This window comes from Ranitomeya imitator, chromosome 2, assembly GCF_032444005.1.
Source record: "Ranitomeya imitator isolate aRanImi1 chromosome 2, aRanImi1.pri, whole genome shotgun sequence".
Taxonomy (NCBI): Eukaryota; Metazoa; Chordata; class Amphibia; order Anura; family Dendrobatidae; genus Ranitomeya; species Ranitomeya imitator.
This window is the reverse complement of record NC_091283.1, coordinates 792,980,360-792,998,563: the sequence shown is the minus strand read 5'-3', so window position 1 is coordinate 792,998,563 and position 18,204 is coordinate 792,980,360. Positions and strand designations below refer to the sequence as shown.

At 42.3% G+C, this 18,204-nt stretch overlaps 1 protein-coding gene across 7 annotated transcripts in view; it reads left to right on the top strand.

Moving 5' to 3' along the window:
* ATE1 (arginyltransferase 1) overlaps nucleotides 1-18,204 on the top strand; it is a 137,113-nt gene that overhangs the window by 70,658 nt on the left and 48,251 nt on the right. For all 7 annotated transcript variants that reach the window (XM_069753665.1, XM_069753668.1, XM_069753664.1 and 4 more), the window contains one exon: nucleotides 14,745-14,777. In XM_069753665.1, coding sequence (XP_069609766.1) covers nucleotides 14,745-14,777 — 33 coding nt within the window. The remainder of the gene's footprint in view (nucleotides 1-14,744; nucleotides 14,778-18,204) is intronic.

The window sequence follows — 18,204 nt, the reverse complement described above, 5'->3', positions numbered from 1 at the left end:
AGATGCGGATCTTGATGACTTGACCAAGTGCAGTCATCGTGGCAGAACATTGAACATTCCCCAAGTTTTGAAAGTCTTGTTTCCAATTTTTCATAATTCCCATATTAACATGTCTGTCGATCCCGTGATAATTCCATGACTTTTCCTTCAGAGTGTAGCAATTTCAATGTTGAGGACTGTGTATATATTTTTTTTACATGTATATTAAATACATATGTTTGTCATAAAATTTATTTTCAGCCATTTTCTTTAGATGGACATTTTTGTCCTGCATTTTTTCAATTTTAATGGATTCATTCTGAACTCAATGGTGGGATCCCCATTACTCTAGTGTTTGTGCATCTAATACTGTGGAGATTATCCCGGCTGGGGAAGGATTTGCAGCCTAGTGGGAATGACTTGGGGGATGTGTTGAACTGCGACTAAAGGGGTTAACAAGAGTATCCAATTGCATGTGATTTCCTAATTATAATCGCCAGATTTCACAGTCCCTTAAATAAAGTTAGGACTCAAGTAACTGCCTATTCTGCCTCCTTGGCGATTGTCAGGCTTATAATCATGCCTTTCTGAAGACAATCACCAGTGAATGGCTCTACCTTGTACGTGACACAATAACTGTAACAAGATGAAGATTGGACAGGCATTGTGCTCGTTCCTTCCAGGATGTCAGTCACGAGAAAATTCCCGTTTCTTTCAGCTACCCATGAATTTAGGTAAAAAAACATACATACATACATACATACATACATACATACATACATACATACCGTACATACATACATACCGTACATACATACCGTACATACATACCGTACATACATACATACATACCGTACATACATACGCATATTCACACAGTGCGTACTGAAAGCATTGCGACCCCTTTCAATTCACTCTTTCATTGCAGCCATTTGGTAAATTAAAAAAGTTCATTTTTTTCTTATTAATGTACACTCTGCACCCCATCTTGAACCCTGAAATGTAGTAATTTTTACAAATTTATTAACCCCTTTACCCCCAAGGGTGGTTTGCACGTTAATGACCGGGACAATTTTTACAATTCTGACCACTGTCCCTTTATGAGGTTATAACTCTGGAACGCTTCAATGGATCCTGGTGATTCTGACGTTGTTTTCTTGTGACATATTGTACTTCATGATAGTGGTAAAATTTCTTTGATATTACCTGCGTTTATTTGTGAAAAAAATGGAAATTTGCAAAAATTTAGAAAATTTCGCAATTTTCCAACTTTGAATTTTTATGCAATTAAATCACAGAGATATGTCACACAAAATACTTAATAAGTAACATTTCCCACATGTCTACTTTACATCAGCACAATTTTGGAGCAAAATTTTTTTTTCTTAGGGAGTTAAAAGTTGACCAGCAATTTCTCATTTTTACAACACCATCTTATTTTTTAGGGACCACATCTCATTTGAAGTCATTTTGAGGGGTCTATATGATAGAAAATACCCAAGTGTGACACCATTCTAAAAACTGCACCCCTCAAGGTGCTCAAAACCACATTCAAGAAGTTTATTAACCCTTCAGGTGTTTCACAGGAATGTTTAAATAAAAATTAACATTTAACTTTTTTTCACAAAAAATTTACTTCAGCTCCAATTTGTTTTATTTTACCAAGGGTAAGAGAAGAAAATGGACCCCAAAAGTTGTTGTACAATTTCTCCTGAGTACGCCGATACCCCATATGTGGGGGTAAACCACTGTTTGGGCGCATGGGAGAGCTCGGAAGGGATGGAGCGCCGTTTGACTTTTCAATTCAAAATTGACAGGAATTGAGATGGGACGCCATGTTGCATTTGGAGAGCCACTGATGTGCCTAAACATTAAAACCCCCCACAAGTGACACCATTTTGGAAAGTAGACCCCCTAAGGAACTTATCTGGATGTGTGGTGAGCACTTTGACCCACCAAGGGTTTCACAGAAGTTTATAATGGAGAGCCGTAAAAATAAAACAAATTTTTTTTCCCACAAAAATTATTTTTTAGCCCCCAGTTTTGTATTTTCCCGAGGGTAACAGGTGAAATTGGACCCCAAAAGTTGTTGTCCAATTTGTTCTGAGTACGCTGATACCCCATATGTGGGGGGGAACCACCGTTTGAGCACATGGCAGAGCTCGGAAGGGAAAGAGCGCCATTTGGAATGCAGACTTGGATGGATTGGTCTGCAGGTGTCACATTGCATTTGCAGAGCCCCTAATGTACCTAAACAGTAGAAACCCCCCACAAGTGACCCCATATTGGAAACTAGACCCCCCCCAAGGAACTTATCTAGATGTGTTGTGAGAACTTTGAACCCCCAAGTGTTTCACTACAGTTTATAACGCAGAGCCGTGAAAATAAAAAAATCTTTTTTTTTTTTCCCCACAAAAATTATTTTTTAGCCCCCAGTTTTGTATTTTCCCAAGGGTAACAGGAGAAATTGGACCCCAAAAGTTGTTGTCCAATGTGTCCTGAGTACGCTGATACCCCATATGTTGGGGTAAACATCTGTTTGGGCACATGGGAGAGCTCAGAAGGGAAGCAGCACTGTTTCACTTTTTCAACGCAGAATTGGCTGGAATTGAGATCGGACGCCATGTCGCGTTTGGAGAGCGCCTGATGTGCCTAAACAGTGGAAACCCCCCAATTATAACTGAAACCCTAATCCAAACACACCCCTAACCCTAATTCCAACGGTAACCCTAACCACACCTCTAACCCAGACACACCCCTAACCCTAATCCCAACCCTATTCCCAACTGTAAATGTAATCCTAACCCTAACTTTAGCCCCAACCCTAACCCTAACTTTAGCCCCAACCCTAACTGTAGCCTTAACCCTAACCCTAGCCCTAACCCTAGCCCTAATGGGAAAATGGAAATAAATACATTTTTTTTTAATTTTTCCCTAACTAAGGGGTGATGAAGGGGGGTTTGATTTACTTTTATAGCGCGTTTTTTAGCGGATTTTTATGATTGGCAGCCATCACACGCTGAAAGACGCTTTTTATTGCAAAAAATATTTTTTGCATTACCACATTTTGAGAGCTATAATTTTTCCATATTTGAGTCCACAGAGTCATGTGAGGTCTTGTTTTTTGCGGGACGAGTTGACGTTTTTATTGGTAACACATTCGGGCACGTGACATTTTTTGATCGCTTTTTATTCCGATTTTTGTGAGGCAGAATGACCGAAAACCAGCTATTCATGAACTTCTTTTGGGGGAGGCGTTTATACCGTTCCGCGTTTGGTAAAATGGATAATGCAGTTTTATTCTTCGGGTCAGTACGATACGATTACAGCGATACCTCATTTATATTTTTTTTTATGTTTTGGCGCTTTTATATGATAAAAACTATTTTACAGAAAAAATAATTATTTTTGCATCGCTTTATTCTGAGAACTATAACTTTTTTATTTTTTCGTTGATGATGCTCTGTTGCAGCTCATTTTTTGCGGGACAAGATGACGTTTTCAGCGGTACCATGATTATTTATATCCGTCTTTTTGATCACGTGTTATTCCACTTTTTGTTTGGCGGTATGAGAATAAAGCGTTGTTTTTTGCCTCGTTTTTTTTTTTTTTTTTTACGGTGTTCACTGAAGGGGTTAACTAGTGATATAGTTTTATAGGTGGGGTCGTTACGGACGCGGCGATACTAAATGTGTACTTTTAGTGTTTGTTTTTTTTTTTTTTTAGCTGACGATCGGCCGCGCTCCCCCCGAGAGCGCGGCCGATCGCTATGACTTACTATTTTTCTTTAACCCCTCTCTGACCTTAGACGTACTATCCCGTCGAGGTGCCCTGGGCCTATCTGACCCTCGACGGGATAGTACGTCTAAGGTCAGAGAGGGGTTAAAGAAAAACTTGGTCATAAGTATTCAGACCCTTTGCACAGTATTGAGTTAGAAGCACCTTTTGAGCTAGTAAAGCCATGAGTCATCTTGGGAATAATTCAATACATTTTTCACACCTGCGTTTGGGTATCCTCTGCCATTCTTCCTTGCAGATCCTCTCCAGTTCCATCAGGTTGGATGATCGTTGGTGGACAGCCATTTTCCGGTCTCTCCAGAGATGCTCAATTGGGTTTAGGTCAGGGCTCTGGCTGGGCCAGTCAAGAATGGTCACAGAGTTGTTTCTGTTATTTTAGCTGTGTGCTTAGGGTCATTGTCTTGTTGGAAGATGAACCTTTGGCCAAGTCTGAGGTCCAGAGCACTCTGGAAGATGTTTTCATCCAGGATATCTCTATACTTTGCCGCATTCATGTTTCCTTCAATGACAGCCAGTTGTCCTGTCCCTGCAGCTGAATAACGCCCCCATAGCATGATGCTGCCACCACCATGTTTCACTGTTGTGATTGTATTGGCCAGGTGATGAGTAGTGCCTGGTTTTCTCCACACATACCACTTAGAATTATCAACAAAAGGTCTATCTTCATCTCATCAGACCAGAGAATCTTATTTTCATAGTCTGGGCGTCCTTCATGTGTTTTTAAGCAAACTCTTAAGTGGGCTTTCATATGTCTTGCACTGAGGAGAGGCTTCCGTCGGGCCACTCTGCCATGAAGGCCCTACTGGTGGAAGGCTGCAGTGATAGTTGACTTTGTGGCACTTTCTCCCATCTCTCTACTGCATCTGTGGAGCTCAGCCACAGTGATCTTGGGGTTCTTCTTCACCTCTCTCACCAAGGCTCTTCTCCCATGATTGCTCAGTTTGGCTAGATGGCCAGGTCCAGGAAGACTTCTGGTGGTCCCAAACTTCTTCCATTTAAGGATTATGGAGGCCTCTATGCTCTTAGGGTACTGCAGAAAATCTTTTGTAACCATGGCCAGATTTGTGCCTTGCCACAATTCTGTCTCTGAGCTCCTTGGCCAGTACCTTTTGACCTCATGATTCTCATTTTGTCTGGCATGCACTGTGAGCTGTGAGGTCTTACGTGTGTCTTTCCAAATCAAGTCCTATCCGTTTTAGTTAAACACAGCTGGACTCCAATGAAGGAGTAGAACCATCTCAAGGAGGATCGCAAGGAAATGGACAGCAGGTGAAGTAAATGAGTGTCTGAGTAAACGGTCTGAATACTTATGACCATGAGATATTTCACTTTGTCTTTTTTATTAAATTTGCAAAAATTTCTACCTTTTTTTTCCATTCGAGTTGGGGTGCAGAGTGTACATTAATGAGAAAAAATGAACTTTTTTGAATTTATCAAATGGCTGCAGTGAAAAAAGGGGTCTGAACACTTTTCGTACTGTGCGTGTGTGTGTATATGTATATATGTGTGTGTGTAAAATATATATATATATATATATATATATATATATATATATATATATATATATATATATATATATATATATATATATATATATATATATATATAAAAAAAAAAAATTTAATTATAATATAATATAATTTTTTTTTTTTTTCACAGTAGACCAAAGGTTTGGAAACACAACATTTAATGATTTTTCTGTGTTTTTTTTCATGACTATGAAAATTGTACATTCACACTGAAGGCATCAAAACTATGAATTAACACATGTGGAATTATATACTTAACAAAAAAAAGTGTGAAACAACTGAAATTGTCTTATATTCTAGGTTCTTGAAAGCAGCCACCTTTTGCTTTGATGACTGCTTTGCACACTCTTTGCCTCTTGAAGCTCATCAAGAGAATGCCGTCACCGGGAATGGTTTTCACTTCACAGGTGTGCCCTGTCAGGTTTAATATGTGGGATTTCTTGCCTTATAAATGGGGTTGGGACCATCAGTTGTGTTGTGCAGAAGTCTGGTGGATACACAGCTGATAGTCCTACTGAATAGACTGTTAGAATTTGTATTATGGCAAGTTAAAAGCAGCTAAGAAAAACGAGTGGCCATCATTACTTTAAGAAATGAAGGTCAGTCAGTCCGAAAGATTGGGAAAACTTTGAAAGTGTCCCCAAGTGCAGTGGCAAAAACCATCAAGTGCTACAAAGTCATTTTCAGTCATGAAAATACAGAAATTTTTAAATGAGGTGTCCAAACTTTTGGACTGTACTGTGTGTGTGTATAGCACAGCCCACGCAGTATGTAACACACCCCACGTAGTATATAACACAGCCCACGTAGTATATAACAAAGCCCACGTAGTAAATAGCAGTGTGGGCACCATATCCCTGTTAAAAAAACAAAAAAAACAATTAAAGTAAAAAATAGTTATATACTCACCTTCTGTCGGCCCCCAGATCCAGCCCAGGCGTTTAGCAATGCTCCTCGTGACGCCCCGTTCCCAGTAATGCCTTTCGGCAATAACCCGTGATCATGTAGTGGTCTCAAGTGCATAGGCAGCATCAATAGTAAAAAGTGAAGCAATGTTGAAATCCCGCCCCAATTTGGCTGATTATATATATATACTAGATTGTGGCCCGATTCTAACGCATCGGGTATTCTAGAATATGCATGTCCCCGTAGTATATGGACAATGATGATTCCAGAATTCGAGGCAGACTGTGTCCTTCGCTGATTGGCCGAGGCAACCTTTATGACATCATCGTCGCCATGGCAACCATTATGACATCATCGTCGCTGTGCCCGTTGCTGATTGGTCGAGGCCTGGCGGCCTCGACCAATCAGAGACGCGGGATGTCTACGTCCTTTATGACATCATCGTCGCTGTGCCCGTTGCTGATTGGTCGAGGCCTGGCGGCCTCGACCAATCAGAGACGCGGGATGTCTACGTCCTTTATGACATCGTCGCTGTGCCCGTTGCTGATTGGTCGAGGCCTGGCGGCCTCGACCAATCAGAGAGCCGGGATTTCCAGGACAGACAGACAGACGGAAAAACCCTTAGGCAATTATATATATAGATATAGATAGATAGATAGATATAATCTATCTATCTATCTATATCTCTCTCTCTATCTATCTATCTATCTCTTCCTTTAAGGCAGATAGTCCATTGCTGCTAGTGCTTTGTCTATCTCAGACCCTATCTTTTGTATCAAGGTTAAATGAGCATGCTCCTATAAGGATAAAGGTAATTGTGATGAGAGATGAGCTGTGACATCACTTAATGCAGAATCCATCAGCCGCAGTATCTGCTGTACATAAAGATAATGTCATTCATTGTGAACCTGACTGTGATGGTAATGAGACTGGTGAAAAATTTCTGTAAAGAACAGGAAGTGCCATTTAGTAGAAAGGTCCTTTTATTGACCTGCGGCACAATGCCATCGTCGATTGGTAAACTTTTAGGATTGATAGTCATTTAAATGCCGATTTCCACAGGAAAACCAAAAGAAACAGTGGCCAATGAGCACTGTATAATTGCTCAGTGCACATGGGTTGCCATAGTTTTCGGCAGTGTAAGTCCTCTTTACCCCTGGGTGAACTTGGTGCTTTGCTTGGTCATTAGATGATCGGCAGCCGGTTTAGACAGCAGTTTAATCGTAGCATGAGTGTTTAAATTATTTTGTATTGTTATTGCCTTTTAGTCTTTAAGGCTATGTGCACACAATCAGGATTTCTTGCAGAAATTTCCTGAACAAAACTGAACATTTTCTGCAAGAAATCCGCATGCGATTTTCTCGTGTTTTTTTGTGCGTTTTTTCCCCGGAGTTTAAATAGCGGGAAAAACGCGAAAAATCCGCAAAATTAATGAACATGCTGCATTTTTTTACCGCGATGCGGTTTTTTTTGCAAAAGATTGCAGAATGCATTCTAAATGATGGGATGCATAATGTATGTGTTTTTATAGCGAAAAAACCACAACGTGTGCACACCGCCTAAAGCAGAAAATTGCAATTTTTCAGAGTTGTACAGAAAGAGATGATGGTGATATAAAAAAGAAAAATATGGAAACATTTTTAAAATACTGTTTAAGGCTAGTTTCACACTAGCTTTTTGAGGAGCTGTGGACTTCCTCCGTGAAGCCCCGCCCTCGGCCGCTAGCTCCGCCTACTTCTATATGCGACCTGCATACCTATCTTTAACATTAGGTACGCTGTATGCGGATGCTTCCGTATGCGTTGTTTTGACGATGCGGAGCAAAAAAAAAATTTGCCACCAGCTGCGTCCTACGCTGGTCGCCGCATCGTCAAAGCGACGCATGTGGAAGCTTCCGCATACAGCCGCACGACCTGCGTACCTAATGTTAGGCTGTGTGCACACGTTGCGTTTTTTTTCGCGGTTTTTCCCGATAAAAACGCTATAAAACCGCAAAAAAAAAAAAACACGCATACAATAAGCATCCCATCATTTAGAATGAATTCCGCATGTTTTGTGCACATGTAAAAACCGCAGCATGTTCATTTAATTTTGCGTTTTTTTTTTTTGTTTTTTTTTTGCAGATTTCCCACTACAAAATGCATTGGGAAGTGTCCGGAAAAAAACGCGGCAAGACCGCATGCGGATTTCTTGCAGAAAATGTCCGGTTTTTCTCAGGAATTTTCTGCGAGCAATCCTGAACGTGTGCACATAGCCTAAGGCTAGGTTCCCATTGCGTTAATGGGTTAGCGCTAACGGACAGCGTTGCACGGCGAAAATGTCGCAATTAACACTGTCAGTTAGCGCACCCATTGACAGCAATGTTATTTCTGCCTGTAGCGCATCGCTAGCGTGTGCCATTTTGCGACGTTCTTTTGTGACGGACCTCGGACGCTGCGAGGCGCGTCCGAGGTCCGTCCCTTGCTATCGCAGATTGGGGATCTGCGCTAGCGGGGGCGGCGAACGCGGCCACAAAATAAACACTGTGCTATCGCAATCCGCTTAACGGATTGCCCTAACGCAATAGGAACCTAGCCTAAAAGATAGGTATGCAGGCCGCATGCAGAAGTAGGCGGAGGTGCGGCCGAGGGTGGAGCTTCACGGAGGAAGTCCGCAGCTCCTCAAAACGCCAATGTGAAACCGGCCTAACATAAATATTCAATTCAAACAATAGGCCATTTCCTGATCACCCATTCCCTTTAAAGTAGTGATGCATTTGTAATAAGTGATATTTCAGGGGTCCCCATAGTACCTTGCCCCAGATGCTGATCTATGTTATGGCCGTGTACATAATGGAAACCTCTCCTTGTCCAGCAGTCTTGGCCGTGACGCTGGCGGGCTCTGTAGTAGCAGGGAGTACGGTTATCCAGACCTAGGGAATCTGCTGCCATCAGCCTCTTGCAGCTGTGCTGATAGATTTACAGACATGACAGCTCTCCCGTGTCCCCTGCATTGGTGTGACAAAGCTTGTGCCCTCTGCTTTTTTAGCAGACGTGGAAAATGTTGGGCAGCAGGATACGCCTTGCCCTCCTGCTTTGGGGACTGGTCCTGCAGCTGTGGGATTAAATTTGTCTATTCTGGAACTGTAAATGGGCAAGCAGCGTACGTACCGTGCCAGCGCTGTGGAGAGGGCAGACTGCACCAGGCTTTGAAGAGCCAGGACTTTTGTACCCAAACTGTCTGCTTTATTGTTCAGCCTCCTACAGGCTTCCTTGCGTCTCGGGAGAGTTTATAAAAGCCTTATGTATTACTGGAAAAGCGCCAGTTATTTGTAGAAAGTTCACCTGCAGGGCAGACCATTAAGTTAACTGTCAAAGTATATAGCGCTTTTTAACTCTCCGGCTTTCTTTGTCATAGTAGTCGCTTAAAAATATCGGTGCCTTGGAATTCCTTATGCTGCAGTTTTATACATTGAATTTGGCTGTCAACTTTTAGAAATAGTTATGTTCACCACAGCGTACTTTCCTAATTTATCCATTTCTTAGTAAAGTTTAAATGCAACTCTGATTTAATGTGAAAATATATATAAAGGTGAGCCAAATATTGGGTGCTAATATAATGTAAAAAAATTCTTATGAAGGTGTCCATGTCCTTTAATTTAGATTGTAATTGTATTCATAGCTAGAATGTATTTTGGAAGAATGGTCTTGTAACCTTTTTTTAATCGTTTGGCTTCTACACCCTCTATGTATCACAGCACGTGGTTTTCAGCAGGTTGACTTCACAGTCAAATTTATCAGTGAGTTGGTCGGTTCTGTAACCCTTGTCTCTCTTCTGCTGAGCCATCTTCTCAGCTCATTTATCTCCAGATGAAAGTTGAATTTTGAGTTGGTCACAGTTCGGCTTAGAAGATGGGAAGCTATAATGAGGGCTCATTGATAATCAAAAATGATTCTACCTTTCATCAGTGTTTTTGATCAAAATATCATCCAGAGTTTGGTCAGAGTTAAATTTTTATCATTAGAGTTTGGTCAGAGTTTCGTAAGTTTTTTTTTTTTTTTTTTTCCAGATGAAAAAAATAAAAGGTTTCTAAAGTCTGTTGTTTTTGTGCACGCTGCTCTGTCCGAGGAAAAAAATGTAATGTAAACTATCCCATAGACTATCCTAGGAATGACTATCTGTGAAAAAACAGCACTTGTATGAGAAAAACTGATGTGTGAATGAGGCCTAAGGATATGTGTCCACATTCAGGATTTGGTCAGGATTTTATGCAGGTAAAATCCTGACCAAATCTGCACCTGAGGTCACTGGTGGGTCACCTGTGTTGTCCTTGCGTTTTTTTCTGCGATGTAAGGACATGCTGCGTTCTTAAGACGCATGTCCGTTTCCGCGGGTCTGCCGCATCCGTCTTTTAATGCATAGTGGAGACGGGATTTCATGAAATCCCCTCCACTATGCTGTAACATCTAGACGCTGCGTCAAAAACGCAGCGTTTCCTGAACGTGGAAACATACCCTAAGGGACAGGGTCTTTCATCTAAGGTTTTCTCTGAAATTTTACAGTAAAAACAAGACTGTCATCTTGGAATTGCCTATCTAAGTAGAGACATAGTCTAGAGCTCGATATTACTATTTCATTGCAGGGCATAGTTTGCAGGTAGCAATGAATGGAGAAAATGAAGTTGAAATCATGCTGCACCCGCTCCATTCCAGTCATCTGGGCGGGACACAGCGCTGAGTAGTCGCGGCTGTTCTTCTAATCATGCCGACTGTTCACTTGATTGATGTCCTTCTTGGCTTGCGATTATGCCGAGGAGCTTGTCGGTCAAGTGAACAGTAGGGGCACGATTGGAAGAACTTCTGTGGCTTGTCCGTGCCCACCACTGCCCGTGGACTACACCCCTAACATCTGAGAAGGTAATAACAAGCCCCAGATTGCCCTTTCTTCACTTGCATAGTCTTTCTGACCCTCCGAATTGCTCAGGAAGGGCCAGGTCAGGAAGAAGCCTCCACCGTATCTCACTCCATCGGCTTTAATGGACACATTTGATTTGATCTGGAAAATGACCCAATAAAGGGTGAAGCTTCATTGACTGGTATAGGTCAAGAGTTGTCTGTTTTTACCACGGAAAGCAAATGGACCAGAAAACTGAGATTCAATTTTAACCCTTCCCAATATGGCACAGACTGTGTAGGGGAACACATTACTGACAATAGGAACGGTAAGGTCCAGTCGTATTTTATTCCTATACTGCCTGTAGGAATATCCGAGGACTGGTACCATGAAGACCTCAAAGAAAAGATGTTCTAGAATGATTATTTAATAAGGAATATAGCCACTTAGTAAGACAGACGTTTTAGGAGTGGAGACAGGTCTTCTCATTATATCGGTGGACACATAGTCATGTCCCAGCATGATCTCTAAGGAGAGATTCTCATTGTTCCTTTTCTGCATCTTGTCCCTACTTCTCTTGTACGGTCACATTTTTCGTGGAGGAATTTTTAGCTCTTTGAAAAGTCTTCCTGGTCCCTACATCTGCGCGTTAATTTCCTTCATCCAGCATGTGGTGGGATATGGCCGCCCGATCATAGCGATGGGTCTTTTATTGTGGCTTGCTTTATTTTACTTACCACATGCTGCAATTCTTAATAATAATGATTAGCTCTAAATTGGATCCATAAATTAGCAGGATGCTCTGTGCCTGTCATATGAAGGTCTTGAGTTGTTAGGGTCCACGGCTGGTGCTGTATAAGTCTGCAAACCTGTTAGTGACCTTAAAATGTGCAAATATTTAGTGCGGTAACATGGGGGTGACACATGGAAACTGGAACATCTGCACACTAACACCCGGAGCTCATGTCCGCAATGGGGAAACACACAAAGATAGGAAATGTCATTTTTGCTGGTTCATGTATGTAGCCGCTATGGTTGGGGACATTGTGTACGGTAAATGTAAGGGCAAAAAAAAGAACGATCCGCCGGTTCTGCATCACCTTTTAAGTGAACGTCCAGGAGCATAAATTCTCTGTATAGTGTTTACATAAAAAATCCAGCTCCGCTAGTGGTAAATTTACATCTGAACTGTCCAGAAATAAACATCCACGGACGCAAAGCAGAACCACATTAAGAGAAGTGACACTTGGCGTAAACCATTCGCTTACCATATATAGGCTGCGTTTGTGAACCTTCTCTATCAGAACATGACTAATCTCTTTTTTTTTTTTTTTTGGTTACTTGCAAGTACATTCCTGTTCTCAATCAGCCGGGGAGGACGCGCTCGGCAGCCCGAGCGAGCGAGAAAAGTCACAGCGCTAATTGCTAATTAGATAAAAACCTGGCACATAGGGCTTCGCCAAGGGTCCTGTCAAAACACAGACAAATACTGTACATTTCCTGTTAAGACTTTTCCGATGAAAGGTTAACAATGGCCCAGATTTCTTTGCCCTCCTTAATTTGTCTCTTTCTGATTTTAAATGGCTGTCATCTTCTTAAAGAGGATCTGCCAACTTTCCTGCCGTCCATTTTAGTAAGTAATATAGTTTCCCAAAAAATAACAAAATACATCTGCATTGTTCAATTCTTCTGTTATTCCTCCTGGACAATTGGACTTTAAGGCTATGTGCACACGTTGCGGAATTTGCTGCGGATCCGCGACTGCAGGTCCGCAGCAGTTTCCCATGAGTTTACAGTACAATGTAAACCTATGGGAAACCGAAAACGCTGTGCACATGCTGCGGGAAAAAAAACGCGTGGAAACGTAGCGGTTTACATTCCGCAGCATATCAATTCTTTGTGTGGATTCCGCTGCGGTTTTACACCTGCTCCATTATAGAAAACCGCAGGTGTAAAACCGCAGTGGAATACGCACAAAATCCGCTATAAATCCACAGGAAAAACGCAGTGTTTTTGCCCTGCGGATTTATCAAATCCACCAAGGACCATTCTACGTGTGCACATACCCTAAGTTATTTATGAATTTTTATTTTTTTTAAAGGATTTGTCTACTATTGGGTAGCCCCAGTTTAATCAATTCAGGACCCTTTAAAATAGCCCCTAAAGAATCTATACTCTCCTTCTGCTGTGGCACGGTTACATCGATGCTGACACCACTGTTCCCGGGAATGACTTTGTGTTATGTATCGGCTGCAGCCAATCAGTGGACGCTGTTTGGCTCCAGGCTGCAGCTCCTCAATATTCCGTCATGGCGGATGTCTGCCCTGACCAATAGTAAAGGCTGTAGCTAAACAGTGGCTGCTCATTGGCTGCAGCCGGCACATGACACAACAAGTCCCTCTCCGGACATAGCTGGTAAGGCCTCTTTCACACTTCAGTTGTTTGGCGTCCGTCTAAAACCGCCATTTTCCTCCAATAACAGATCAGTAATTTTTTTTTTACGGATCCGTTATTTTCCCATAGACTTGCATTAGCGACGGATTGTGACGGATGGTCGTCCGTTCTATCCGCCATGCGACGGATCCGTCGAAATTTGGCGGACGTTGTCTCGACATAGATGGACATTGAAACGTTTTTTGTCAACGCCGAAATGGCGGATCGCGAAGGATCCGTCGCGTCCGCCATTCCATAGAATGGCCACCAATGGGCGGCGGATCCATCGCGACCGTCATTTCGGCAGATCCGTCGCCCCAATCCGCTTTTTCAATTGCGCATGCTCCAAAAAGTAGATACTTTTCCCAGACAACCCCCAAGTAACGGATCCGTCAAAAAAACGGATCCGTTTGAACAGTTTTCTCAACAATTGTGACGGATCCGTCACTATGTCGGAAGTGACTGACGCCAAACAACTGAAGTGTGAAAGAAGCCTAAGGGGCAGCTGCACAAAGTGAAGATAGATTCTTTATATTTTAATAGGGGGCCCTTAATGGGTAAAACTGCAAATGGGCTGTAAAACCAGGCAACTTGACAATTTACTTGTTATTAAAAATCCTTTCGAGAACAGTGGGGATTAATTTTGCAATTTACTGCGTGTTGCCTAGGTTACCAGCCACTTCTGCGATCTTGCAGTGGTGGTTGAATATGGGCTGTTCTTATAAGCTCCTTCATGTAGAGCTTGTCAGTGCTGCTCTGAAGCTGGCCAGGTTGCTGAAGTGCGTTGTTAGCCATTTTTACTGCCATTACTCTCCTCCGATTCTGCGGAGGAAAAGCTGCCACTGTTTTCATCGTCGGAGAGCGCACAGCTCGGGTCAGCGGGTGCGCTGCTGATCCAAACTATCAAGAGACTAAAACGGGCAGCTCAGGAGAGATGACGGGTCCTCATTAAGTAGTTCCAAATACTTGGGCACTGGTGTAGCTGTAACCCCGTGATTCTTCCCACGTCTGCAGGCACATGTAATGTGGTAAAATCAATATATAGTGGGTCTATCTGGGGTCTCGGAGGTTGTCGGACATACTGGGACATCAACATATTAAAGGTTCAGTCACACTAGATACAGAATAACATTACAGATACTCCCCATCAGTTGTGCTACAATTCCATATACCATGTATTTGTTTGTAACTTTGTTTTATTTTTTTTTATGTTCATTTCCGGGACAGTTTACAAGGTTCCTGTGTGATTCTCCACTGGAGGTAAGGACTTTATAATTTCTTCCGGAGGTTTTCATTGTGTTACCTGTTCATGGTACAATATTTTCAGTTTTGCAATTTAACCAATTTGTGTTAGCCGCAGATATGCAGCAATTCACAATAAACCTGCATGTGTCTTTTTGCTGCGCTATGTGATTATACACTTTATTTTTCCAATGTTTGGCTCACATGTCTTGCAGGTTATCCCTATATAATCTGGCGATTTTAGTACCAATAAGTATTTTGTTTTTCAAGTTGTACAAATGAATAAATGCAGCAGGACCGTTATCATAAGCCAGCTCCACCTACATCTCTCACATCTGGGGGACGTCAGATGAAGCGGAAAGTGACCCGCCTGCATGACTTTATATGAAAGCTCCACCTCTGAGAATATTCTGGCTAGATTAAGGCTATGTGCACACGTTGCGGATTGTATGCGTTTTTGCAGTGGTTTTTCGCGGCAAAAACACATACACCACACAACCCATTGAATTCAATGGGATTCCGCAATGCTGTGCTAATGCTGTGCTAATGCTGTGCTAATGCTGCGTATTTCTCCACGGCGGAATCGCATCACGAAAAAATACGCAGCATGCTCTTTTTGTGTGGAATCGCGGCGATTCCGCACACATAGGAATGCATTGATCCGCTTACTTCCCGCATGGGGCTATGCCCACCATGCGCAAAGTAAGCGGATCATGTGCAGATGGTACCCAGGGTGGAGGAGAGGAGACTCTCCTCCAGACCCTAAAAAAAAAAGAATTAAAATAAAAAAAGTTATATACGCACCTTCTGGCGGCCCCCGGATCCAGTCCAGGCCGTAGCGATGCTCCTGTTCCCAGTGATGCTTTGCGACAATGACCTGTGATGGTGTGATGCTACATCATCTGGGGTCATTGTTAGGGTCATCAATAGTAAAAAGTTGGTCACATGTATCAAACACTACGTTTGATAAGTGTGACCAACCTGTCAATCAGGTTCGCTTAGAAAACACTAACATTTTGCAAGCTAATTATGCTTGCAAAACGCTAGTGTTTAGTGGGAAAACGCATGCCAATTCCGCAGCATGAATCCTGCAGCACCAGTGATGAAAACTAAATCTCCGAGCAGTCATAAATACTCGGAGGTCACCCGAGCAACGAGTACACTCGCCCATCACTATTCGTACATTCTCTGTTCCTGACGTTGTTGTGGATCGTGTAGTAGGGACTGGCACTTGTCAGTCACATATTGTGTAGAGATGCCATGAGTGACTAGGAGGTCCAAGTGCCTTCTCCAAGAAGCTCGACATCGCAGCCATTTTGCCATATATAATGGGAATCACCGTTAAGTTTGGAATAGGGTACGCTCTACGTTCTGTTCCCGTGAAGCCGCCATTCATATTGTATGACTCCAGGTTTCTTTTTTCTACGGTCTTCTGCTCGATCTTGAGCCACGTCAACCTGATGGATGACCAATCTGTAGGAGGATCAACCTTGTGCAAACCTAGATAGGTCCTCGGGGGTCTTCTTCACTGTTATCTTGATGGTATCAAGCCATAAGGTTGCTGGTCTTCCTCTTCAGTTTTTCTTTGTCCCCCCTCCCCTTCAATGTCTAACCTCATGAGGAAATTCTAGAGTTGTGCTAAGCACGTGTAAGGAAATAAATTGTGTAAACACCCAAGTGCCTGCAATGATTTGCTGACATTACACTCCTAATCTGACTTTGTTGAAGTTCCTGAGCATGTCCGATTATCCTGAGTCCTCACCTCTGCTTATATTTGGGTTACAGCTCATTAGTGTGAACAGGAAAAACTTTTTATCACTTTATGAATGTAGAGGGCTTTTCCCTTCCCGTGGTATCTTGGCCCCCTTGATAAGCTGTTTTAAAGTTTGCTCCCTCCATCCTACTTTCTTTTCGCTGTGAGCAAAATTGGTCTACACACCATAATTTTTTTTTTCTTCTTTTCCCATTGCTTTTTTTTCCCCACTCCTCCAGTTCCTGCCCTACTCCTAAATATGGATACCTGAGCCGAAGGCCCTAACATGTCACACTATTGTAATTTGCTGCAGGTTTTGCTCTGAGATTAATAGTTGCATTAATATATTATTATTAACCCCTAAACTAAACTTTATGCACTTACTTCTCATTAATAAATCATGAAAATTAGACTGGAACAGGAAACCCATAAGGTTAAGTAAAGTTTCAACAATCCCAAGCCGATTGCCTCCACAGGAAGGCCCATTCCACAAAGCATGTGGAGATATTTGCTGTAGACCTGCTGCGGCTTGTCGCACATGGCTGCACTTTTACCCAGCTTTATAGATTTCAGTTTAGGGGTTTAGTAGTCATTTTGTGTCCTGCATTCTGCAGGTTTCTCGTCTCTCCCCCAATACACTGCTCTCATTGTAGGGGTCTGAATGAAGACGCCTTAATACTGACTGGTATTTACAGAAGTGTTTCCATGAAGCATATCCATCTCCAAAGGGGGATCTGCTTGACTAAGATGCCTACATAGGCTACTGCTGCAGAGGGTCTTTTATTTAAAAAAAAACTAATATAGTCTAGTTCTCTGTGATGCCTGCAATGTATAGTTTTTGAAACTGCAAGAAAATACAGAAGCTTTTTGCATAGCAATTATGTATTTATTTAGCCACTTTCTTTAAATGAAAGAGAAGGTTCCCCCGTGCAACAATTATATAAACGGGTTATAGCATAAAATAAAGAGCTATTGGAAAACAGAATGTGACTACACAAGTGTATGTAGTCTGTTACCATGGAAACATACTACTTAGTGTTTTTTTTTTTCCCCACTGCCAGAGTGGTATTCCTAATGTAAGTTCCCTGCCCTTATTAATATACTTACCAGCTGTTGTCGTCTTCCATTCTTGGTGCCGCTCTGTTTTCTGCTGTTTGGGACCTACAGCAGTGTTTCCCGGTTGAGCATGAGATAACTTCTCAATATAAGTCTGACACCCAAAACATGGCTCTCATAGACTTACATGTGAGAGCTTAAGGGGTATCGTTTCTCCTTATGGAGAGTGACATACCATCTCTGGCTTGTCAAGGTAAGGAGGCTTATTCGCCGTGCAATGCTCCTCTGGGAAATATAATATGCAAATTGCCTCTTCTGAGAAAGAGGACTTAACTCTATGTTGGAAGTAGCGATCCTACAAGTCACAATCAACTCTCTTCGCACTGACGAGGGCCAACAGCCCGAAACACCGTGTCTGCGAATTGAGATACTAATTTGGCTTTTATCCTAAGTCATATTGCACGACTCGTTAAAGAGTTGATTGTGACTTGTAGGATCGCTACTTCCAACAGGTGGCGCTATAGAGTTAAGTCCTCTTTTTCTCAGAAGAGGCAATTTGCATATTTGAGAGCTTGTGACTTTTAGCTTTGACTTCTCAGTGGTTAAGAGCTGCAGGACCGGAGCGTCATCGGGAAG